A 25,974-nucleotide genomic window follows, 5' to 3' on the forward strand; every position below is an offset into this window, starting at 1 on the left:
GCACAGTGGGCACGATATTTCTATATATCACATCCACTTTGCTGGAACCGTAACACTGCCTTTTTATGTGCAGCGAAAATACGCACCAAATACTCATCGTAGAAACTTAGGGTACTGTCACACAGTGCCATTTTCATCGCTACGACGGTACGATTCGTGACGTTCTAGCGATATCGTTACGATATCGCAGTGTCTGACACGCAGCAGCGATCAGGGACCCTGCTGAGAATCGTACGTCGTAGCAGATCGTTTGGAACTTTCTTTCGTCGCTTGATCACCCGCTGACATCGCTGGATCGTTGTGTGTGACACCGATCCAACGATGCGTTCGCTTGTAACCAGGGTAAACATCGGGTAACTAAGCGCAGGGCCGCGCTTAGTAACCCGATGTTTACCGTGGTTACCAGCGTAAACGTAAAAAAAACAAACAGTACATACTCACATTCCGGTGTGTGTCCTCCGGCGTCTCAGCTTCTCTGCACTGTGAGCGCCGGCCGGCCAGAAAGCGAGCACAGCGGTGACGTCTGACGTCACCGCTCTGCTTTCCGGCCGCTGTGCTTACACAGTGCAGAGAAGCTGAGACGCCGGGGGACAGACACCGGAATGTGAGTATGTACTGTTTGTTTTTTTTACGTTTACGCTGGTAACCAGGGTAAACATCGGGTTACTAAGCGCGGCCCTGCGCTTAGTAACCCGATGTTTACCCTGGTTACCCGGGGACTTCGGCATCGCTCCAGCGCCGTGATTGCAACGTGTGACCGCAGTCTACGACGCTGGAGCGATGATCATACGATCGCTGCGACGTCACGGATCGTGCCGTCGTAGCGATCAAAATGGCACTGTGTGACAGTACCCTTAAAGCTACGTTCACATTTGCGGTCCTCGCCGCAGCGTCGGGCGCCGCAACGCACAACGCAAATAAAAACGCAGCAAAACGCATGCACAACGCTGCGTTTTGCGCCGCATGCGTCGTTTTTTTCATTGAATTTGGACGCAGCAAAAATGCAACTTTCTGCGTCCTCTGCGCACCGACGCGGGCGCCGCAGCGACGCATGCGGCGCAAAACGCAAGTGCGCCGCATGTCCATGCGCCCCCATGTTAAATATAGGGGCGCATGACGCATGCGGCGCCGCTGCGGCGCCCGACGCTGCGGCGAGGACCGCAAATGTGAACGTAGCTTTAACGATATCGCTAGCGATCCGTGACGTTGCAGCGTCCTCGCTAGCGATATCGTTTAATTTGACACGCAGCAGCGATCAGGATCCTGCTGTGATGTCGCTGGTCGCTGAATAAAGTCCAGAACTTTATTTGGTCGTCCGATCGCCGTGTATCGTTGTGTTTGACACCAAAAGCAACGATACCAGCGATGTTTTACACTGGTAACCAGGGTAAACATCGGGTTACCAAGCGCAGGGCCGCGCTTAGTAACCCGATGTTTACCCTGGTTACCAGCGTAAAAGTAAAAAAAACAAACAGTACATACTCACCCAGCGTCATACCTCCCCCAGCGTCTGCTTCCTGACACTGACTGAGCGCCGGCCCTAAAGTGAAAGTGAAAGCCGCTGTGCTGTTAGGGCCGGAGCTCAGTCAGTGTCAGGAAGCAGAAGCTGGGGGACGCTGGGTGAGTATGTACTGTTTGTTTTTTTTACTTTTACGCTGGTAACCAGGGTAAACATCGGGTTACTAAGCGCAGCCCTGCGCTTAGCAACCCGATGTTTACCCTGGTTACCCGGGGACCTCGGCATCGTTGGTCGCTGGAGAGCGGTCTGTGTGACAGCTCTCCAGCGATCAAACAGCGACGCTGCAGCGATCGGCATCGTTGTCGCTATCGCTGCAGCGTCGCTTAAGGTACCGTCACATTAAGCGACGCTGCAGCGATAGCGACAACGATGCCGATCGCTGCAGCGTCGCTGTTTGATCGCTGGAGAGCTGTCACACAGACCGCTCTCCAGCGACCAACGATGCCGAGGTCCCCGGGTAACCAGGGTAAACATCGGGTTACTAAGCGCAGGGCCGCGCTTAGTAACCCGATGTTTACCCTGGTTACCAGCGTAAAAGTAAAAAAAACAAACAGTACATACTCACCTGCGCGCCCCCAGCGTCTGCTTCCTGACACTGACTGAGCTCCGGCCATAACAGCACAGCGGTGACGTCACCGCTGTGCTTTCACTTTCACTTTAGGGCCGGATCTCAGTCAGAGCAGGAAGCAGACGCTGGGGGCGCGCAGGTGAGCATGTACTGTTTGTTTTTTTTACTTTTACGCTGGTAACCAGGGTAAACATCGGGTTACTAAGCGCGGCCCTGCGCTTAGTAACCCGATGTTTACCCTGGTTACCAGTGTAAAACATCGCTGGTATCGTTGCTTTTGGTGTCAAACACAACGATACATGGCGATCGGACGACCAAATAAAGTTCTGGACTTTATTCAGCGACCAGCGACATCACAGCAGGATCCTGATCGCTGCTGCGTGTCAAACTAAACGATATCGCTAGCGAGGACGCTGCAACGTCACGGATCGCTAGCGATATCGTTTAGTGTGACGGTACCTTTAATGTGACGGTACCTTTAGCCTGAGAGTTAAATTACACAGTGTTTTGTTTTTAGCAACTGGTTAAAACACAGTCCCTTCAATGAAATGGATGGCTAGATTAGCTTGACCAATTAATTACTTTCTGCTGTCAGTTTACATGTGCTGTACACATGATCAAACAAGAGGAGACAGTGAGGGCCATTTTCGGAGATTATATCGGGCAGAGTAAACAACAGCTCAGACACAGAGAAATACAGAGCTCAGATGTGCAAAGCTTTTGAAAAGAAAATGCTAAACTGTTTAGCTTGAGTAATGTGTCCATGCTAAATTGCCATGAGATGTACAGTCTGAGGCCACTTCACTCTAGACCGGACTCTATAGTATACAACATACAATATGATTGGAGCTAAAGACTAGAAACAGAAAATATCTGTAACGATACCAAACAGAAATACGTGAGGTTTCATATTCTGGATCAGCACTGTACTACATTTAGGAGGTCGCAATGTGACGAAGGCTATAAACGACGCTACATTACACCTTGATTAATGTTAATTAGTCACAGATTCATCAACAGGACATAATCTGACATAGGCTATGTACAACAGCAGATTACACCTGAAGGCTATGTGCACACGCTGCGGATTTTGCTGCGGATCCGCAGCGTTTCCGCAGCTGCGGATCCGCAGCAGTTTCCCATGAGTTTACAGTACAATGTAAACCTATGGGAAACAAAATCCGCAGTGCACATGCAGAAAAAAACGCGCGGAAACACAGCGGTTTATTTTCCGCAGCATGTCAATTCTTTCTGCGGAATCCGCTGCGGGTTTACACCTGCTCCAATAGGAATCTGCAGGTGAAAACCCGCAGAGGAAACCGCAGAAGAAACCACGATAAATCCGCAGTAAAAACCGCAGCGGTTTTTCACTGCGGATTTATCAAATCCGCAGCGGAAAATTCCGCATTGGAATCCGCAGCGTGTGCACATGGCCTAAATGAATGCATACCTTTACACAAAAATAGACGACCGTGCAGATGACCACAGAGTCTCTCATCCGAGAGAATCGGGTCGATTATGCTAATCACACTCCGATCAAACTCTGATCAGAGTGTTAGCATAGTGTGCTCCGAAGTGCAGTCCAATATTCCCCATGCACTCATTGCCTTGTATGGCCGAGTGAGATCCTAATATCGGATCTAACTCAGGCATTTTGTGATTTTTTTTCCTCAGAATTTGTGCATGGCCACTTAGAATAACATTGGTCCGAGTGCTATCCAATATTTTGTCAGATCACACTTATATCGAAAATAGAGTCATCTGCACCTGCCCTAAGTATGAAGAATTATGTCCATGTCCCTGAATCAGTCTTGTAGACATCCTGCTGAAAACAGAAGGGATAATCGTCTGCTGATCAGTTCTACCTTCAGAGTGAAGTCCCAACCAGGGACAATTGCTAATTTTCTAATTTTTCCATTCTACCCAGTTAATTCTTCTAATTTCTCTGCTTTATGTAGAAACAGGAAGTCTCTCTTCCCTGCATAAATCATTCTAATCTTCAACTCCTGACCCAGCTGCTCCACACTCCCCTTGCGGGGGCTTTTTCAGTTACTCAGAGTCATGCAGGGAAAATAGACTTCCTACGTAGAGCATAGAAGGTCTACTTCGTGGTGGTCCTTACCACACTTCTCTAAGGGCTGTCCCACACGTCCAGATAATTCCGGTACCGGAATAAATCGGTACCGGAGTTATCCGTGTCCGTGTGCCTGGGAACTCACGGAGGCCATACGTGCGGCACACGTGTGCCGCCCGTATGGCGAGTGGGTACCACACGGAGCGTGTGGTACCCACTCTGCATGGTGCTGAAGCTGCTGAAGCTGCGATTCATATCCTCTCTGCAGTAGCGTTTGCTGCAGAGAAAATATGAAGAATAGTGTTAAAAATAAAGATTTAGGTGTCCGCCGCCCCCCCACCCCCTGTGCGCCCCCCCGCTGGTCAGAAAATACTTACCCGGGTCCCCCGTCGGCTGTCGCTCCTTCCTGGTCTGGCCGCGGCTTCTCCTGCATGCGGTCACGTGGGGCCGATCATTTACAGTCATGAATATGTGGCTCCACCCCCCATAGGGGCGGAGCCGACTATTCATGATTGTAAATGATCGGCCCCACGTGACCGCATACAGTAGGAGGCGCGGCCAGACCAGGAAGGAGCGAGGGAGCGGGTAAGTATTTTCTGACCAGCGGGGGGGCGCACAGGGGGTGGGGGGGCGGCGGACACATGGATCTTTATTTTTAACACTATTCTTCATATTTTCTCTATAGCAAACGCTGCTACAGGGAAGATATGAATACCGGCTTCAGCACCATGTGGGGGGGACAGCGCTTACTGTAGCGCTGTCTCCGGCACGCCACACGGACCCCAGACGGAGAATGTCCGTGTGAGGTCCGTGTTTTACGCGGACCCATTGACTCTATTGGGTCCGTGTAATACGTGCGCTCCCACGAACACTGACATGTCTCCGTGTTTGGCACACGGAGACACGGTCCGCAAAAAATCAATGACATCTGAACAGATGCATTGATTTTTATGGGTCTACGTGTGTCAGTGTCTCCGGTACGTGAGGAAACTGTCACCTCACGTACCGGAGCCACTGACGTGTGAAACCGGCCTAAGGCAGCAAGACCTGGACTGTCTATTAGCGACATGCCAAACAGCTCAATCACTTTCACCTGATCTGTATCTGCAGACATCTCCACATCAGTTGGCAAGACAATGCCCCTGACATGGCAATCCTGGAACAAGCTGGGCGCTGCAGCATTTACACTGCTGAAAGCCCAAACCAGGTGGGCTGGATATGTGGTCAGAATGACAGTCGATTGTCTAAACAACTGCAGTACAGAGAACTGTATCAGGAAAACCGAGCAGTTGGGGGAAGGAAGAAACATTACAAAGACTGCCTTAGAGAGTCTCTCAAAAGCCTCTCACCTAGCCAAATCAGTTCTCATGCTTCGCACTGAGGGCCAACAGCCCGAAACACCTTATCTGCGAATTGAGATACTGATTTGGCTTTTATCCTAAGTCATATTGCACGACTCGTTAAAGGGTTGATTGTGACTTGTAGGATCGCTACTTCCAACAGGTGGCGCTATAGAGTTCAAGTCCTCTTTTTCTCTGAAGAGGCAATTTGCATATTAAATTTCCCAGAGGAGCATTGCACGGCGAATAAGCCTCCTTACCTTGACAAGCCAGAGCTGGTATGTCACTCTCCACAAAGAGAAACCTTACCCCTTAGACCTCAGTCCAGAGCCTCTCACCTAGCCAAATCAGTTCTCATGCTTTGCACTGAAGAGGGCCAACAGCCCGAAACACCGTGTCTGCGAATTGAGATACTGATTTGGCTTTTATCCTGTCATATTGCAAGACTCGTTAAAGAGTTGATTGTGACTTGTAGGATCGCTGCTTCCAACAGGTGGCGCTATAGAGTTCAAGTCCTCTTTTTCTCTGAAGAGGCAATTTGCATCTCAAAAACCTGGAAGTCAACATCAATGAATAGGAAACTTGCCCTGGACTCTCTAGCTTGGCAAGGCTGCATCACGTCAATAGCATGTGCAGCTGAAGATAGGAAAATCTTAGAGGCAAAGAGAAAGAGAGCACATCTACTTACTTATGTCACGTATGTGTGTGAGTCTTCAGGGCCTGGATTGGCCTCTTCAGTCACCTCGGTACCCACAGCTACTGGTCCTTCTCTAAATCCAAGTCATGGTCATCTTCAACTACTAAGGATGAACAGCAGAGCTTAGAATAATTAAGCTAGTCTGTTTTTAATCATGTGATATCACAGGGCTAATGGAAAACAGAAGAAATAACTATGTAAAAAGGTAAAATGAGCAGTTGTAAGTACACAGTGCTATATAATCTGATGACTGCAATATATTAAGAGGATACAAATTTTGATGGGAGGAGTGCTTCTTTAAGGGTAAGTTCACACAGGGCGTTTTTGCTGCGTTTTTTTATTCTAATTTTCATCTGCTTTTTACAGTACCAGCAAAGCCTAGGAGATTTCAGAATCAGAATTTTTGTGTGATCAGTATTTTGTGCTTTGCAGCGTTTTTTTGACATAGAGCATGTCACTACTTTAAGGGTTTTTGCTGCGTTTTTCACACATTGACTTGAATGGGTGGTGAAAAAACGCACATGCGCAAGGAGAGCCGGATATATCACACTTGGCTCTGCTAGATGGCAGGCTGCATGATGCGTTCATGCAGCCTGTCATCCAGCAGCGGACACCCCCATTCACTTGAATGATGGGTCCAACATTAGTGTTTGACATGCTGTCATATGCATGACAGCGCAGCAAACACCGCTTCTGATCGGCAGGGAGATCCTTCCCGCCGGTCAGAGAGCGCTCAGCTGTGATCGGAGGTGTAAACTCACCTCCGATCACTGGTGTCAGCTGATGGGACTACTGCTCCCATCATCTGACACCTACAGCTAGTAATTACAGTGAGAGCAGGAGCGGCGGATGGGAGTTTTCATCCTGCGCTATAAATAAATTATTAAAAAAAAAAAAAACAGCGTGGGTTCCCCACTAATTTTGATAACCAGACAAAATTCACAGCTGGGGGCTGCAATCCTCAGCTGTTAGCTTCAGAAAGGCTAGTTATCAAGAATAAAGGGGCCCTTTTGGTTTTTTTAATTTAAAACGGCATGCGGTCCCCCCATTTTTGACACCCAGCCTTGCTAAAGCTCACAGCTGGGGGCTGGTATTCTCAGGCTGGTAAGGGGCCATTGATATAGGACCCCCCAGCCTAAAAATAGCAGCCCGCAGCTGCACAGAAAAGGCGCATATATTAGTTGCGCCAATTCTGGCACTTTGCCGGGCTCTTCCCACTTGCCCTGTAGTGGTGGCAAGTGGGGTAATAAGGGGTTGTCACCTTGCTATTGTAAGGTGACATTAAGCCGGCTTAGAAATGGAGAGGCGTCAATAAGACACCTATCCATTACTAATCCTATATTAATTAAAGGGTTAAATAAAAACACACACATGCAGAAAAAGTCTTTTAATTAAATAAAACACCACACAGTTTTGACCATATTTTTATTATTCTGCCATTCCAAAGCGAAGCCCTCGATCTTCTGTAATAAAAATAAAATAAAAAAGCAAAAGTATAATCCGTTGTAGTCTGATATATCGAGTGTCCCACGCAGTATCTGGGGGAGATAAAGCTTACAACTGGGAGCACTGCTAATGCGACCGCTCCCGGCAGTAAGCGACTGGGGAATGAATGAGACGGAGCGGGCGCAGGCTCAGTAACGAGCGGTGACGTCACAGAGCCTGCGCTCACTCACAGCCTGACCTGATGTAACCTCTGGACCGTGGGAAAATGCCGGGGAAGAGGATACTGCGGGTAATCTATCTATTCTATCTATTCTATCCTATATATTCTATCAATCTATCTATTCTATCAATCTATATTCTATCAATTGATCTATTTTATCAATCTATAAATTCATAATACAGCCTGGTGCAATGTGTCCGTAATACAGGCTGGTATAGCGTGTCAGTAATACAGGCTGGTGCAGCATGTCCGTAATACAGCCTGGTGTAGCGTAACCGTAATACAGGCTGGTGTAGCATGCCCGTAATACAGGCTGGTGCAAAGTGTCCATAATACAGCCTGGTGCGATGTGTCCGTAATACTGGCTGGAATAGCGTGTCAGTAATACAGGCTGCTGCAGCATGTCCGTAATACAGCCTGGTATAGTGTAACCGTGATACAGGCTGGTGCAATGTGTCCGTAATACAGGCTGGTGTAGCATGTCAGTAATACAGGCTGGTGCAGCATGTCCGTAATACAGCCTGGTGTAGTGTAACCGTAATACAGGATGAAGTAGCATGCCCGTAATACAGGCTGGTGCAAAGTGTCCATAATACAGTCTGGTAAAACCTATCCATAATATCTTTTCAGATGGAAAATGAAGTCAAAATTAACTCCCAAAGCTACTGTCAGTTTTTTAAATGCAGGACAATGATCCATCGCATGCATCAACTGTTATTGAAAAAAGTGTTATATTGATCAATTATATTTTTATGGAAATGTCAGAAATATAATTTTGTACATTTTGAGTTGTTTGGTTATTATTGACCCACCTCTTCCGACAAGCCTACAACCTGCAGTAACCACCGATCAACCAACCGCTGCACGATCAGCTCTATCCTCACCTACTGTATTCTCACCCATCCCTTGTAGATTGTGAGCCCTCGCGGGCAGGGTCCTCACTCCTCCTGTACCAGTTATGACTTGTATTGTTCAAGACTATTGTACTTGTTTTTATTATGTATACCCCTCCTCACTTGTAAAGCGCCATGGAATAAATGGCGCTATAACAATAAATAATAATAATAATAATAATTATTATTCTCACTTCAACATATGAAAATAAACAACTGAGATGGGAAAATTTACAATTTTCATTTAGCTGCATAATAATTTAGCACACTAATAGTTGCCCAGTAACTCTGCACACATACAGTTAAGTCCATATATATTTGGACAGAGACAACATTTTTCTAATTTTGGTTATAGACACTGCCACAAAGAATTTTAAACTAAACAATTCAGATGCAGTTGAAGTTCAGACTTTCAGCTTTCATTTGAGGGTATCCACATTACAATTGGATGAAGGGTTTAGGAGTTTCAGCTCCTTAACATGTGCCACCCTGTTTTTAAAGGGACCAAAAGTAATTGGACAATTGACTCCAAGGCTATTTTATGGACAGGTGTGGGCAATCCCTTCGTTATGTCATTCTCAATTAAGCAGATAAAAGGCCTGGAGTTGATTTGAGGTGTGGTGCTTGCATTTGGAAGGTTTTGCTTTGAAGTAAACATGGGGTCAAAGGACCTTTCCATGCAAATGAAACAAGCCATCCTTAAGCTGCGAAAACAGAAAAAACCCATCCGAGAAATTGCTACAATATTAGGAGTGGCAAAATCTACAGTTTGGTACATCCTGAGAAAGAAAGAAAGCACTGGTGAACTCTTGAATGCAAAAAGACCTGGGCGCCCATGGAAGACAACAGTGGTGGATGATCGCAGAATAATCTCCATGGTGAAGAGAAACCCCTTTGCAGCACCCCAGAGTCCTGGTCGTTGCAGTAATGTCGCCCTTCCACCAGGGGGAGTGATATTACATCTGATGGTGCTAAAGGAGTTCACCTTGCCAGGTATCAAAGTCACACACTACACTTCACACTCCAGTCCGCCAGGGGGAGTATTGCTTCTATCTATTAGGGCACTCCTCACACACGGGTAAAACTGGTGGGTTGGATTAGGAAGAGAGAGAGAAGCAGACTGGGCTTCGACCCGATAACATCTAGTCGGAAGCTACCTGGGTTAGACCCAGAGAGGACCTGTCAGGCAGACAGGGGAAGGAGGAGGAACATCTGAGCTGCAGACAGAGGTCAAGCACGAGACAGAACGTTACAGAGCTGCGCCTGCACTCCATTGCGGCAGCATCCTAAGAAAGGACACGAAGCGAAGTATATTGTGGAGAGTGAGCAACGAAGTCACAGCACAAGGAGATAATACCGGAAGGAGTTCTGCCCCGAGATCGGCAGCCTCCTTGTGAGGCGTGTAGCCGGTGGCCGGAACACCGAGGGAGTAATTGACCCTACGTATTACTTCAGAGACTGGCAGGACAGTTAATTCCAAGTTAGCTGCCCGACCTAAATACCTAAGAAGACACGGAGGCAAATTGTGGGAGAGGGGCGTCTCTAGGGTCCCTATAAATAAGCTCCAGGCCTACCCCGTCATAAGGGTTGTCCTATCCATACCATCTGGGGGACAGAGAGAGAGAATATCAGAAACATCCACGAAAGTTGTGAGGAGTATCCCGTGGTGCTCAGCAGGGAGGTACTACAACACACAGGCGCTAGTAGGAAGGTTACTGATTTCCACCTGGATAAGGGAACTCTGGATGTGCCTTCGGACCGGCCGGACTCTGCCTGCCCTGTGAACGGTACTCTGGACTGTGGACCCTGAAGTCTTCAGTAAAAGGTAAAGAGACTGCAACCTTTGTGTCCTCGTTATTCATAGCGCCTTACATCGTCCACCATCACCACCTACACATCTGGGAAACCCTGGGGACATACTTCACCTGTGGGAAGGTATACCATCTAGCTGCCATTCCATCACCCCAGCGGACCCCTAAGCAGCGTCGGTCACCCTGACCGAATACCACAGGTGGCGTCATGAACACCGTACAAACTACACCCCTTTAATTGGACGCCCCTCAGAAGGGCCACGGACCGGGTTACCGAGTGCCCCATTGCCCTTACACATGGGGGCGCTCCAACTTTGGCATCACGAACAGGATCTACTTAAGCGTGAAAATCAGGTCATGTGTGCCTAAGAACTGTGTCAGAACTGTATTGGAACTGTGATTTGCTCAAAGGCTGTGTATTGCCATTTGCCACCAAAATTCCCGCCAAAACCGCCGCCATTACAGCGCCACCCCTTTAATTGGACGCCCCTCAGAAGGGCCACGGACCGGGTCGGCCCCCCTGACATCCCCAGAACCGAGAGAGAGATAGACCCGGTACCGAGTACCCCATTGCCCTTACACGTGGGGGCGCTCCACCTTCACAACAGCCAACTAAGTGAACAACACTCTCCAGGAGGTACTGTAGGTGTATCAATATACAAATCTACCATAAAGAGAAGACTGCATGAAAGTAAATACAGAGGGTTCACTGCACGGTGCAAGCCACCCATAAGCATCAAGAATAAAAAGGCTAGACTGGACTTTGCTAAAAAAAAACATCTAAAAAAGCCAGCACAGTTCTGGAAGAACATTCTTTGGACAGAGGAAACCAAGATCAACCTCTACCAGAATGATGGAAAGAGAAAAGTATGGTGAACGCTTGGTACAGCTCATGATCCAAAGCATACCACATCATCTGTAAAACACGGCGGAGGCAGTGTGATGGCTTGGGCATGCATGATGATGTGACACAGGACAGAAGCAGCCGAATGAATTCTGAGGTGTTCAGAGACATACTGTGTGCTCAGATCCAGCCAAATGCAGCCAAACTGATTGGTCGTCGTTTCATACTACAGATGGACAATGACCCTAAACATAAAGCCAAAGCAACCCAGGAGTTTATTAAAGTAAAGAAGTGGAATATTCTTGAATGGCCAAGTCAGTCACCTGATCTCAACCCAATTGAGCATGCATTTCACTTGTTAAAGACTAAACTTCAGACAGAAAGGCCCAGACACAAACAGCAACTGAAAACCACTGCAGTCAAGGCCTGGCAGAGCATCGAAAAGGAGGAAACATCATCTGGTGATGTCCATGAGTTCAAAACTGCAGGCAGTTATTGCCAACAAAGGGTTTTCAACCAAGTACTAGAAATGAATATTTTATTTACAATTATTTAATCTGTACAATTATTTTTGTTCCCTTTAAAAACAGGGTGGCACATGTTAAGGAGCTGAAACTCCTAAACCCTTCATCCAATTTTAATTTGTATACCCTCAAATGAAAGCGGAAAATCTGAACTTTAACTGCATCTGAATTGTTTTGTTTAAAATTCATTGTGGTAATGTCTAGAACCAAAATTAGAAAAATGTTGTCTCTGTCCAAATATATATGGACCTAACTGTAGATATTATACTAAGAAATACAAATATCTATTCTGCCACCAAAGCACATACAGCTCTGGCGAAAATTAAGAGACCACTGCAAAATGTTCAGTTTGTCTGATTTTTCTCTTTATAGGTATATTTTTGAGGAAAATGTAAATTGTTCTTTTATTCTAGCTGTATGTGAGATGTCTGAGGGATGTGAGCACGGATCTCTGTGCAAGCAATGGCAGATAGAGTTACTCACTAACCTTTCCTCCTATGCTTGACCAGCTGCACATGGTAAATACGGGAAGAAACGATGCAGTCATGAACTTTAACCTAATTTATTCACACTACCTTGATGAGACAAGGTAAGATATCATGGAAGATGAAGGGATGAATATGAGGTAGAATATGGAGGGTGGAGCATAGAAGTAACAGGAGAGTCCTATCTTCAGTCCTGAAGCAGGTGCTGCCAAGATGACACTGACCAGCAAGAAATGATGTGAAGAAATAAAAGATGAGGTGTTTGAGAGAAGCATTATGGGAAATCACAGCTAAAATAACATAAACAACATATTATAACAATGGCCAGCAAATGGCAGCAAAGTACAACAAACACTGTAATATTTCTATCTATATATATAATCGTCTAAGGGGTACTTCCGTCTGTCTGTAATGGAAATCCCGCATCCGGCCGTGACCAATCAGCTACAGGCTTAGTCCGGCCGCGAATTGGCCCCTCCCTACTCTCCTCAAGTCAGTGCCAGTCTGTCGCCCCATCCCGGACCAACTTTTTCTATTGATGCTGCCTATGCACATTTATGCCACATTTAACCTCAATAAATGTAAACTTCTACATCTGTGCCTCCATTTCTGTTCGTTACACTAACCTTCCTTTGCCTGACATTGCCTTCTCCGTGTGCAGTTCCACCATTACTCCCAAGCAACATGCCCGCTGCCTTGGGGTCATCCTTGATTCCGAGCTTTCCTTCACACCCCACATGCGATCATTGGCTCGCTCTTCTTATCTGCATCTCAAAAACATTTCTAGAATTCGCCCTTTTCTTACTTTCGACACTGCAAAAACTCTTAGGCCATGTTCACACTTTGCGGGTGACCTCTGCGGGTTCTCCCGCAGCGGATTTGATAAATCTGCAGGGCAAAACCGCTGCGGTTATCCCTGCAGATTTATCCCGGTTTGTTCCGCGGTTTCCGCTGCCGGTTTCCGCCTATACTATTGATGCTGCATATGCAGCAATATGCAGCATCAATAGTAATGTTAAAAATAATAAAAATTGGTTAAATACTCACCCTCTGATGTCCGGATCTCCTCGGCGCTGCACGTGGCGCTCCGGTTCCAAAGATGCTGTGCCGAGAAGGACCTTCTTGACGTCACTGTCATGTGACCGCGGCGTCATCACGGTCATGTGACCGCGACGTCACCACAGGTCCTGCTCGCACAGCAACTGAGACGGGACGGCCGCGTGCAGCGCTGAGAGGTGAGTATAGCATTATTTTTTATTTTAATTCTTTTTTTTACTTTATTTATGCTTCCCAGGGCCTGGAGGAGAGTCTCCTCTCCTCCACCCCGGGTAGCAACCGCACATTATCCGCTTACTTCCCGCATCGTGGGCACAGCCCCATGCGGGAAGTAAGCGGAACAATGCATTTCTATGGGTGCAGAATCGCTGCGATTCTGCACAAAGAAGTGACATGCTGCGGGTTGTAAACCGCTGCGTTTCTGCGCGGTTTTTCACGCAGCATGTGCACTGCGGTTTGCGGTTTCCATAGGGTTTACATGTTAATGTAAACGCAATGGAAACTGCTGCGTAGCAGCAGCATCAAAATCGCTGCGGATCCGCGGTAAAAACCGCAAAGTGTGAACATGGCCTTACTGTTTCAGTCATTCATTCTCGTCTTGACTATTGTAACTCTCTCTTAATCGGCCTCCCTCTTACCAAACTCTCCCCGCTCTAATCTGTCTTGAATGCTGCTGCCAGGATTATATTCCTCACCAACCGTTACACTGATGCCTCTACCTTGTGCCAGTCATTACACTGGTTACCCATCCACTCCAGAATCCAGTACAAAACTACTACCCTCATCCACAAAGCACTCCATGGCTCAGCACCACCCTACATCTCCCCCCTGGTCTCAGTCTACCACCCTGCTAATGACCTGAGGTTAGCATCGTCAATAATCAGAACCTCCCACTCCCGTCTTCAAGACTTTTCACGTGCTTCGCCAATTCTTTCTAATGCACTACCCAGGTTAATATGATTAATCCCCAATCCCCACAGTTTTAAGTGTGCCCTAAAAACACATTTGTTCAGACTGGCCTACCGCCTCAACGCATTAACCTAACTATCCCTGTGTGGCCCATTCAAACAAACAAAAATGAACCCATAATCAGGTCCTCACATCATGTTCTCATACACTTTATGCAGTTAATAGCCCTCTGTGTCTGCACTGTTACATACTTAGGCTGTTAACTGGTTCATGCAGCTTTACATGAACACCCGATCCTTACACTATGGCTGGTCCGAACAACGAAAGCAATTGTTACCATCCACCTCTCGTGTCTCCCTTTTTCCTATTTTTTCTAGAGATTGTAAGCTTGCGAGCAGGGCCCTCACTTCTTTTGGTATCTATTTTGAACTGTGTTTTTGTTACGCTGTAATGTCTATTGTCTGTACAAATCCCCGCTATAATTTGTAAAGCGCTGCAGAATATGTTGGTGCTATATAAATAAAATTATTATTATTATAAAGGTCAGGCATGTTGAAAGCCAGGATGCCTCATGCTGCATTTGTTTTGGACTTTTGCCCTATTTGTATTAAAATGTTGTCCAATTCCACCAAAATCAACTGGTTTGGCCAACCTTATCTAATGTGCAAACTTATTATTATATACCTGGATATACATATAGCAGATTATGTGGAGACTAGCTGCATAGTTAACATCCACTAATTCCAGCGTACAATCGAATATGACCGTTCTGTGATATTGGAGGAGGCCTTGTTTTTTCTAGAAACTTCAGCCTCATCACCATCTCTTCCTTTCATGCTCTGTGTCTCTTTCATGGTTCCTCACCAGATCCCCTCCTCTTTCACGCTGTCTGCCCCTCACACTCTCTCTAGATCATTAACTTCCTGAGCTACAGAAACCAGTTCCACCACTTTTTGTTTGGCATTGTTCATCCAAAGCCTGCAGATGATAGAAGATAGAGGAGACAGGCAGGAAGGGCAGCTGAGAGGATCTCCTTTATTATTATTGTGTACTTGGATCAGTGGACAGTATTATGGTCCCATATATGAAGCTGTCTCAGGATTTCTAGAATGTATGTATGTATTTTCATGTCTGTAATCTGCTAGTTTCTTACCATCCTGACCATATTTTGTCTCCCCATGTCAAATGTGGTCATCAGTACTTACTGCTTATTTTTAATAGTACATTTGTGCTATTCAGCCTGTCTCCATGACTCTGTACAGAAAGATACTGATGTAGTGTCTTCCCCAGCTGTCGTTCCCCATACTAGAATATTTAGACGTAGTACAACATGGGAACCTCAGTTGCCACTCAGGGTGACCCCTTGGTATCTGCCAGGAGAGAGTGCTTTACTTACATCAGCCCAGAATGCACAACTACAGTCAGCCATGAGTGAAGTAACCAAGATCATCTCCAACATGTTATCAGGTAAGGCTATAGACTATTCCTACCTTATCCATTTGTTCAAAATCATCATTGCTATATATCACGAAAAGAAGGAACAAGAGCTGAATTTTCTGGATAGAGTCTTTAAAAACCTTACATGCTTGTAGCTCACGTAGTGATGGCCTTTCTACATTTGTATGGTTGAATGTTAATTAAAAAAAATCAAGATGTTGTAGACCCATTTGACTGAAGACAGGCAAACCCACCGATATAATCAGATTTTATTTATTATGCTCACTTATACAGCACAATCATATTCCACAGCACTTTACAGACATCATCAATGTCCCCCAACTCAAAATATTAATTCCCTGTCAGTATTTCTTTGGCATGCGGAAGAAAACTAGAGAACCCGGAGGAAACCCACGCAAACATGGGGGAACATACAAAATCCTTTCAGATGTTGTCTTTGGTGGGATTTGGACACAAGCACAGCAACGCTAATCAATGAGCAACCAGATCAGCCAACAGTCTGATGTGTATGGAGGCTTCCCGATTCTCCCCAGGCAAATGATATAGAGGGAGAGAAGGATTTAGCCTGGATTTCCAACATTTTTGTTCTCCTAGAAAATACAGGAGCACTTTGCCCAGCCGACTGCTCCTGTGCATGCTTGAGTCAGGGCAGATAGTTTGTTTGGCTGACAGCTGCCTAATATGTATAGAAAAAGAGGAAATCCAGCCAAAGTGATCTTAATAGGTGTGATAGATACATAAGATCATAACATGGAAAACCACTGATTTCCAGAATAAAAAGGGCCCAGTAGAGTGCTCAGAACTTTTTGACACTATACAGAGATTTCCATTACTGAGAGTCTGGCACAACATACCAAGCAAACAACTAATTATTTGAATGGCCACTATCTACGTAATATTATAGTAACAGAAATCTATGAGTGCCAATTTCATTATTGTATGTTGTAAACCAGTGGTGGCCCAGCATGACAGAGTTCACCAATTCAATTTTCCTCCATTTACTGTACCTAGAGTATGATTTTAGAAGATCATTTTGAATGAGGAATCTGACTGTCATTAATGATTACTAAGGATGAGTTATACATCTGAAATAATTTGTTGCGGTTTTTGGGTCGAATCTGCTCCACTGGAAACTTTCCATCGAATTTACAGCAAACTCAGCTTTACAACTCAAACGATCTTGAGTGCAATCCATACTTTCCTCCAGAGCCTTCTTTACTTACACAATGCAATAAGGATGTAGGATGGAGCATAAGTTGCATACAAGAGGGTTACTGGGAAGTGTAGTTCCACTGGTGTTAATGTATCTCCGAAAAAATATGGAGAGTTTGCTGGAAATTTATCAAGTAGATAAGATACTTCTCTGTGTGATGTATTCAGCACCTATCTGACAGCAAAAAAAAAGTGGAGCTAAAATTTTGGGAACTTACTTCTTCTCGCAGTACAAAGATCTAATTTTGGGAACTTACTTCTTCTTGCAGTACATAGATCTAATTTTGGGAACTTACTTCTTCTTGCAGTACATAGATCTAATTTTGGGAACTTACTTCTTCTCGCAGTACATAGATCTAATTTTGGGAACTTACTTCTTCTTGCAGTACATAGATCTAATTTTGGGAACTTACTTCTTCTTGCAGTACATAGATCTGAAGGGTCACTACTTCTGAATCGTGATATGAATAAATATTGTCGCTCGATCTGGGGAGACCCTTCACTTCTTAGTTATAAAAGGTGAGTCTCATCCAGAGTACCAAAAATTCTCCTCCATGATCGTCCTATCACCAGTTCAAGTAGTGTTCGCCAATATTGCTAGTTATAAAACTTAGTTTCGATGTCCCCATTTCCACAGGTGTGGTTCCCGAGACCTCACTTACCATGGAGAACGTTGCCTAGATGTTGTGGTAAGTAGACTGTGGCTATAATGGGCCTCCCATTGAGTGACTATTATGTAGGTATATATATATATTTATATAACTTACAGATCCCAGACTCTCATCTATACGGATATGAAGTGTGGCCAATGAACGGAACAGAGCCTGCTCTTGTGACCCCGGATGGCATTGGTGTTCCTAATACTGACTTCCTGTTGTATGTAAGGGTAGCACAGACCGAGAAATGTGCTTTACACGTGAGTGATACCTAACAAGAATTTAGGATAAGAATCAGAAAAATTATGTTGTGAAAATGTTTTTTATCCACTTTCTATTATAAATTATGATATGCTGCAGTTTGTACAGCATGAATCAGGCGCAGTGTATTTATTCATGACATCCAGTACACTGGCCAGGCCGAGAGCTGGGCAGGAGAGTGATCGTGGAGAGAGGCGCGTACTACACTCTGCGCACTGCATGTGATGCATGCTGGGAAATATAGTATGAGCATGAAGCTGAACCTACATTCACTCCCTTCAGTAGCAGTAGATGGATGTAAACAAATGGCGCTCATCATAATCCAAACTATAGAAAATATCCAGAGAAGCTGATCAGGCACCAGTCCCAGAATATGGCGGTATAAATAACCTTGACAGGCCCTCGCTTTCAGAGGAATATGCCGTATATCACATTTATAGGTGGTGCACACATTAGAATTCCAAATCGTGCACCCAAGAAAGAAAATGAATAGCGTCACTCACGAGGTATGCGATTCAAAAAGTCCTTCATTTCCGATTCTTTGTAACAGAGACTAGCAGAGTGGAAGGCAGGGAATGTGCAGGGGAGGATCAGAGAACGATGGCTGTTTCGCATCTGCACAACTGTGCTTTAAGGGTATGTGCACACGATGCGGATTTGCTGCGGATCCGCAGCGGATTTTTCCACTCAGAAACGCTGCAGATCCGCACTGTGATGTACAGCATAATGTTATTCAATGGTAAAAAAAAAAAGCTGTGCAGATGGTGCGGAAAAATCAGTTTGGAATTGCTGCGGATTTCAAAGAAGTGCTTGTCACTTCTTTTGTGCGGATCTGCAGCGTTTCTGCACTCCTCTATGTTAAAATTCCGCAGTGGCCCAAAACCGCTGAAAATCCGCACAAAATCCGCATCAATTCCGCATAAAAACCGCACAAAATCCGCATAAAAACCGTGGCAAATCCGCAGCTGCGGATTCTGCCAGGAGATGCGGATTTTGTGCAGAAAATTCTGCACCTCTTTTCTTATGTGTGCACATAGCCTAAGGGTTCAACGGCCGTTGTTCTCTGAGCCAGGCAAGGAAAATCCAGAGGGGTCATCCTTCCATAACTAATTTTCCCAGACAACAAGTCGTTCCTTTTCCAGTTTACAGAATGTTTTCATTGAAAGACTGTGTTTATTTTAAAGAATAATTTCTCTCCCGAGGATCAGGTTGTAAAAATATAGAAATTTGGCTACAGCCAGACAGTAAAACGGGTTCTTTGTCATTTTTAAGTTACATTTGTAAAAATGAATGTAGCGCAATGACCGCCACTCCTGCATGGTGTCCTCTTCTCCGTCCATGCAGGGAGGCAGACTTACTCACCTCCCCGACCCTGCGGAGTGGTTCCTGGGATCTTCCTGCTGTGGTGTGCTCTCACGCGCTCCCCTGCTCTTAGTGCACGCATATTGATAAATTCACTCAGCCTATTGCTGAGAGGCATTTAGAAAAATGTGTAAAAAAGACTCCCTCTCCTTTAGGAAGTCGCCAAGCAATGAGTTTAGTCATTAGGCAGTGTGGTGTTCTACCAGTGCAGTTGTGAGGTCCCTTGGTCCCAGTGTGGCCAGTGTCCTGAACCCGAATCCCTGATCCCGGTGTGCCCAATGTCTTGAATCCGAATCCCTGGTCCCAGTGTGGCCAGTGTCCAGAACCCGAATCCATGATCCTGATGCAGCCAGGGTCCTGAACCCGAATCCCTGGTCCCAGTGTGGCATGCCTGAACGTTGCACCCTGGTCCCGATGCAGCTAGTCCTGATTCTGAAGTAAGGTGCGACCAGTGTCTGAATATTGTCCCATGGTCCTGGTGCGGCCAGTGCCTGAACGTTGTCTCTTGGTCCTGGAGAGGCCAGTGTCCTATTCCTGAAGTCCCCTGGCCCCAGTGCGGCCAGTGCTTGATCCAGTATCCTAGACCAGTGTGTCTGAACATAGCCCTAGTCTGTGCCAGCGAACCTGACTCCTGGGGTCAGCAGCTGCAGTACAGGGATCTGCCTAGGAGTGGCAGCTGGCGGATATCTGCAGCAGAGCCTATCTACATTATCACGAGCTCCAGTGAACTGCTGGTAGCCGCTTAGCTACGCTCCTACCAACGTATGCTCCTGTGTCTAGATAATACTGTTACATTCCTGTTATTGTGCCCCCATGGATTCTCGACATTCCTTCCCAAAATGTCCAACTCATACATCCATTGCTGGTCAGCAGAGGCACAATGGTGGAAATGACCCCACAGACATGTATAAGAACAACTTGGTGGTGTTACTGACCTAGTGGGCAGAGCTGGACACATAAGGTGGGTGTTCGGAGAGGGAATGAAAACTTTTGCAGCTAGATGGGTAGGCAGATAGATAGATATACAAAAAAAACTGACCGGCACCTCCTAAGTGTGAACATGTGCAAGCTGCCAGACTGCATTATATTGAGAAAAGAAAGCACAGCAGCACTATGTATAAAAAACATATAATCTAGATTTTACTACTCAAAAAAAAATGTTTTCAAAATTTTTTTTAACTTAACTTTTAACTGGCAGCTTGCACATGTTCACACTTAGGAGGTCCTGGTCAGTTTTTTTTTTATATTTAACTATTGGATGTTGGCTGCATCCAGCCTGATTCTGCACTCCTCCCATTGACCTGCACTGCAAGTGGCCGAAATCAGTTCTACTTGCCCATAAATTGTAGGCTAAACCCAGGAGTAGACATGAGTGTCCTAAATTGTAGGTTGATAGTCCAAAAGAAGGCATGTACAGTAGAACAGGGACCCATCATAGGGAGATCACCTTGCTGTGGTTGATGGGCATACATGAATTGGCCAATTTATGCGCTAAGAACCTTCATTTTCATTCATTTCCGTAAGTTAAAAAAAAATTTTGAGAACATTTTTTTTGGGTAGTAAAATCTAGATTATGTGTTTTTCTGTGTTTACACATGGCCTAAAATTATACTTAATGCTGCTATGCTTTCTTTTTTCTATATAGATAGATAATAGATAGATGCTAAATATAGCTGGAGAGACAGATACTAATACACATAAAGAGAAAAGGCTTCTACACAGACTCTCAGGTTTAGTTTTATCTTTGGCCGTATTGTCTATGTATTGACAGAATGTGTTCACATTATTGATTGAGAAATGTTCTGAATATTAGTAATCCATAATCAGGCAGTTTCCGCAGATTTGTGATTTGCTGGTCCATTATGCTTTGGCCCCTACGGTCTCTTTCCTGCTCCTGTAAACTATTCATCACATGGTATTCGTAATGAAGTGTCTTGTATGTCGCCCTCTAGAGTGTATGTGGATCTACTACCTCCACTGGCCCTATTCACATGTCTATGTCAGGATGTGTTCACACAATGTCCTATCATTGTTTTTTATTATGCCGTTATTTCTTTAAACGGCTGTAAAATTGTTGCATTTTTAGTATGTTTTCGGAAACTCGCAGTAAAAAAACACATTTCATACACCTGAGTGTTTTCAAGTTCTCTGAAGTGAGGGTCATGTTTGGGGAGCTACTTATAAGAGCGGTTTATTGTAGATTCTCCCACTACATTGTATGAGAGATATTTACATTGATACAGTTCTATAATAAAGCTCGTCCCACCACAAGGGTTACGGATCAATCATCTACTCTCTCATTACTTTGTTTTGTGTTTCAAGCCTTCAGTTATCGCCTATGCGTCATACTGTCAGCTGGACCCTTCGGGCCGTCCCATCGCAGGGGTTATTGTGTTTTGTCCAAAGCACCTTAGAGATGGAGTATATCACCATAAGCATGTTGTACAGGTATTTTAATATCTGCACCTTTATAGTAGTTATCCATTAACATCCATTATCATTTTTGTATTAATAACTACGTATACTTTAAAGGGGACCTATCAAGTCCACAAATGCTATCAATCTGCAGGTTAGTAGAGTTAGGCTACGTTCACATTTGCGTTGCGTCGGGCGCAGGTTCAGCGACGCATAGCGACGCATGCGTCATGCGCCCCTATATTTAACATGGGGGAGCATGGACATGCGTTGTCTTGCGTTTTGTGACGCATGCGTCATTTTTGGCGCAAGCGTCAGGGCGCAGAGGACGCTGCATGATGCAGTTTTTTTGCACCAAAAATCATGCCAAAAATGGACGCATGCGTCACAAAACAATGCGTTTTGCATGCGTTGTGCGTTGCGTCGCCGACGCAACGACCAACAACGCAAATGTGAACGTAGCCATACAATGTTGGCTGGCCGCCTTACTGGAAGCTACTTGGAGTAAATTGATTTTATTCCTCCCAGGCGTTGCCGGCTTTCAGTCATGACTGTAGCCACTCCCGGCAAAGCTCTATGACTTAAATCCTGCAACTACCGGGAAGAATAAAGTTCATTTTCACCCAGTAGCCCCTGTAAGGCCACCAGACAGCATTGTAAGGCTACTAACAGAATATCGTCACATCTGCAGGTTCAGGGCCGGACTGGGACTAAAATTCAGCCCTGGCATTTGAAGTTACACAGGCCCACTTGTCACACGGTGACTGTATAATACCTTTGTACACTTGCAGGCAGGGCCGGTTTTAGGCAAAGTGGGGCCCTAGGCAAAGTTTAAAATGGGGCCCCAAATGCTAACATAATGCACATCACACAGAAGCATTTCGGTTGTATTTACTTACATGCGCTGATCTCAGGCCGCTAAATGAGTTTGATCGACCATACTGAAGTTGTTCAACGCTTGTTTCCCGGCCTCTTTCCACCGTCTGAGACAGAATGATGGGACAGAACGATCACTAACAGATCACCATACAGTATCATGTTATCAGCAGCACATCTACAGTTTACGCTGGCGATGTGCTGCTGAGAACAATGATTTTTGTTCCGGCAAAAACAATCTGAATATGCAGCATTTTACTTGTTTAGTAAAATATACCCCATAGTCCTCCATATATTATAATGTGCACCATAGTCCTCCATATATTAAAATACACTGCTCAGTCCTCCACAGAGCATAATACACTCCTCATAGTGCTCCATATAGTATAATGCACCGCCATAGTCATCCATGTAGTACAATTCACTTCCCATAGTATAATGCACCCCATAGTTCTTCATATAGTATAACGTATTCCCCATAGTCCTCGATACAGTATAATGCAGCCCACATACAGTATAATGCAGCCACCACCCTACAGAGTATAATCCAGCCACCACCCTACAGAGTATAATGTAACCCCCCATAGAATATAATGCAGCCCCCCAATAGAGTATGATGAAATCACCCCTCATAGAATATATATATAATACAGCCCCCCCATAGAATTTAATGTAGCCCCAAATAGAATAGAATACAGCCCACCTCCCCATAGAATATAATGCAGCCCCATCAGAGTATGATGCAATCATCCCTCATGAAATCTAATACAGCCCCCCATAGAATATAATACAGCCCACCTCCCCATAATATATAATGCAGCCCCCCATAGTAAAAGACAGCCTCCCCCATAGAATATAATATACCCCCATAGTATAACACAGCCTCCCCTACAGAATATAATATACCCCCGCAATAGTATATAACACAGCCACATAGTATATAACATGGCCTCCCCCATAGAATATAATATACCCCCTATAGTATATAGCAAAGCCCGCATAATATATAGCACAACTTGCATAGTATATAGCACAGCCTGCATAATATAGCACAGCCCACACAGGGGTATATAGAGCACAGCCCGCACAGGGGTATATAGAGCACAGCCCGCACAGGGGTATATAGAGCACAGCCCGCACAGGGGTATATAGAGCACAGCCCGCACAGGGGTATATAGAGCACAGCCCGCACAGGGGTATATAGAGCACAGCCCGCACAGGGGTATATAGAGCACAGCCCGCACAGGGGTATATAGAGCACAGCCCGCACAGGGGTATATAGAGCACAGCCCGCACAGGGGTATATAGAGCACAGCCCGCACAGGGGTATATACAGCACAGCCCGCACAGGGGTATATACAGCACAGCCCGCACAGGGGTATATACAGCACAGCCCGCACAGGGGTATATACAGCACAGCCCGCACAGGGGTATATACAGCACAGCCCGCACAGGGGTATATACAGCACAGCCCGCACAGGGGTATATACAGCACAGCCCGCACAGGGGTATATACAGCACAGCCCGCACAGGGGTATATACAGCACAGCCCGCACAGGGATATATAGAGCACAGCACAGCCCACATAGGGGTATATACAGCCCAGCCCACACAGGGGTATAAACAGCAGAGCCCACACAGTATACAGCAGAGCCCACACAGTATACAGCAGAGCCCACACAGGGGTATATACAGCAGAGCCCACACAGTATACAGCAGAGCCCACACAGTATACAGCAGAGCCCACACAGGGGTATATACAGCAGAGCCCACAGGGGTATATACAGCAGAGCCCACACAGTATACAGCAGAGCCCACACAGTATACAGCAGAGCCCACACAGGGGTATATACAGCAGAGCCCACAGTGGTATATACAGCAGAGCCCACACAGTATACAGCAGAGCCCACACAGTATACAGCAGAGCCCACACAGGGGTGTATACAGCAGAGCCCACACAGGGGTATATACAGCAGAGCCCACATCTCGTCACCCCCCCCCGATAATGGCCCCACAGTCCAGTTAAAAAAAAAAAACCACTCTCCTCACCTTTCCTTTTGCCCGCGCTGCGCGCTGCTCCTGGCTCCTGTCTCCTGTCTCAGCAGCTGCAGTCTGCCCGGGACACAGCAGGTGCGCGATGATATGACGTCATCGCGCACCCGCAGTGTCAGAGGCAGAGCAGGGAATGATGGGAGAGGGAGCGTCAGCGGACGCTCTCTCCTCCATCATTGCATTGAACTATACCGGCGTCATAGTGCAGCGGCCCACTACTGGCACCGGCCCTTCTGGCATTTGCCAGAAGTGCCCGATGGCCAGTCCGGCCCTGTGCAGGTTCTTAGGCTGGCGTCACACTATCAGTATTTGGTCAGTATTTTACATCAGTATTTGTAGCCAAAACCAGGAGTGGAACAATTAGAGGAAAAGTATAATAGAAACATATGCACAACTTCTGCATTTATCACCCACTCCTGGTTTTGGCTTACAAATACTGAGGTAAAAACTGACCAAATACTGATAGTGTGACGGCAGCCTTAGGGTATGTGTCCACGTTCAGGATTGCATCAGGATTTGGTCAGGATTTTCCATCAGTTTTTGTAAGCCAAAACCAGGAGTGGAACAATTAGAGGAAAAGTATAACAGAAACATATGCACCACTTCTGCATTTATCACCCACTCCTGGTTTTGGCTTACAAATACTGATGAAAAATCCTGACCAAATCCTGATGCAATCCTGAACGTGGACACATACCCTTAGTGTTTAGAGACGTGACAGGTTCCCTTTAATATGCACCGTAGTCCCAATATAGCCAAATCCTCGGGTTGTCCTATACAAAGCTTGAATCATCCGCTTTTCTTAATTTACTTCAGGTATGTCTCCATGAGATTCTTCACGCCCTTGGATTTTCTAGCAGTCTTTTTGAACACTGGATAGACTGCAGTTTATCAGGTGATTTCTCAGTCAAAGTATTTTTCTTTGTAAAAGTATTTATTATTTTTATGCTTATTTATATAGCGCCACAATATTCGGCAGCGCTTTACAGACATTATCATCACTGTCCCCATTGGGGCTCACAATCTAAACCTCAGATCAGTATGTCTTTGGGGTGTTTAATAGAAATGGATTTCATTTTCAGATGTTCATATTGTGGTTGCAGAACCCAGACTTAGCTTAGATCACCATGGCTTAATCTGACTATTAAAAAAGACATATTTTCTACAAGACGTGGGGCATTCTTTATAAAATACTAGATGGTGGCCCGATTCTAACGTATCGGGTATTCTAGAATATGTAGGTAGTATATAGCACAGGCTACGTACTATATTGCACAGTGACATAGTATATAACAC

The 25,974-nt window shown here is 45.6% G+C and overlaps 1 protein-coding gene across 3 annotated transcripts in view; it reads left to right on the top strand.

Moving 5' to 3' along the window:
* The window catches only part of CIROP (ciliated left-right organizer metallopeptidase), a 99,787-nt gene that overhangs the window by 44,492 nt on the left and 29,321 nt on the right, over positions 1–25,974 (top strand). Inside the window, exons 1-7 of one of the 3 annotated variants that reach the window (XM_077298962.1) lie at positions 15,378–15,497; positions 15,677–15,853; positions 17,482–17,575; positions 17,694–17,745; positions 17,826–17,972; positions 21,658–21,783; positions 25,495–25,573. In XM_077298962.1, the coding sequence (XP_077155077.1) occupies positions 15,814–15,853; positions 17,482–17,575; positions 17,694–17,745; positions 17,826–17,972; positions 21,658–21,783; positions 25,495–25,573 (538 nt within the window). In that variant the 5' untranslated portion in view covers positions 15,378–15,497; positions 15,677–15,813. Of the gene's footprint in view, positions 1–15,377; positions 15,854–17,481; positions 17,576–17,693; positions 17,746–17,825; positions 17,973–21,657; positions 21,784–25,494; positions 25,574–25,974 lie in introns of those variants that run through there. The other 2 variants (XM_077298945.1, XM_077298954.1) reach the window with 2 other exon arrangements.

This window comes from Ranitomeya variabilis, chromosome 1, assembly GCF_051348905.1.
Source record: "Ranitomeya variabilis isolate aRanVar5 chromosome 1, aRanVar5.hap1, whole genome shotgun sequence".
NCBI classification, from domain to species: domain Eukaryota; kingdom Metazoa; phylum Chordata; class Amphibia; order Anura; family Dendrobatidae; genus Ranitomeya; species Ranitomeya variabilis.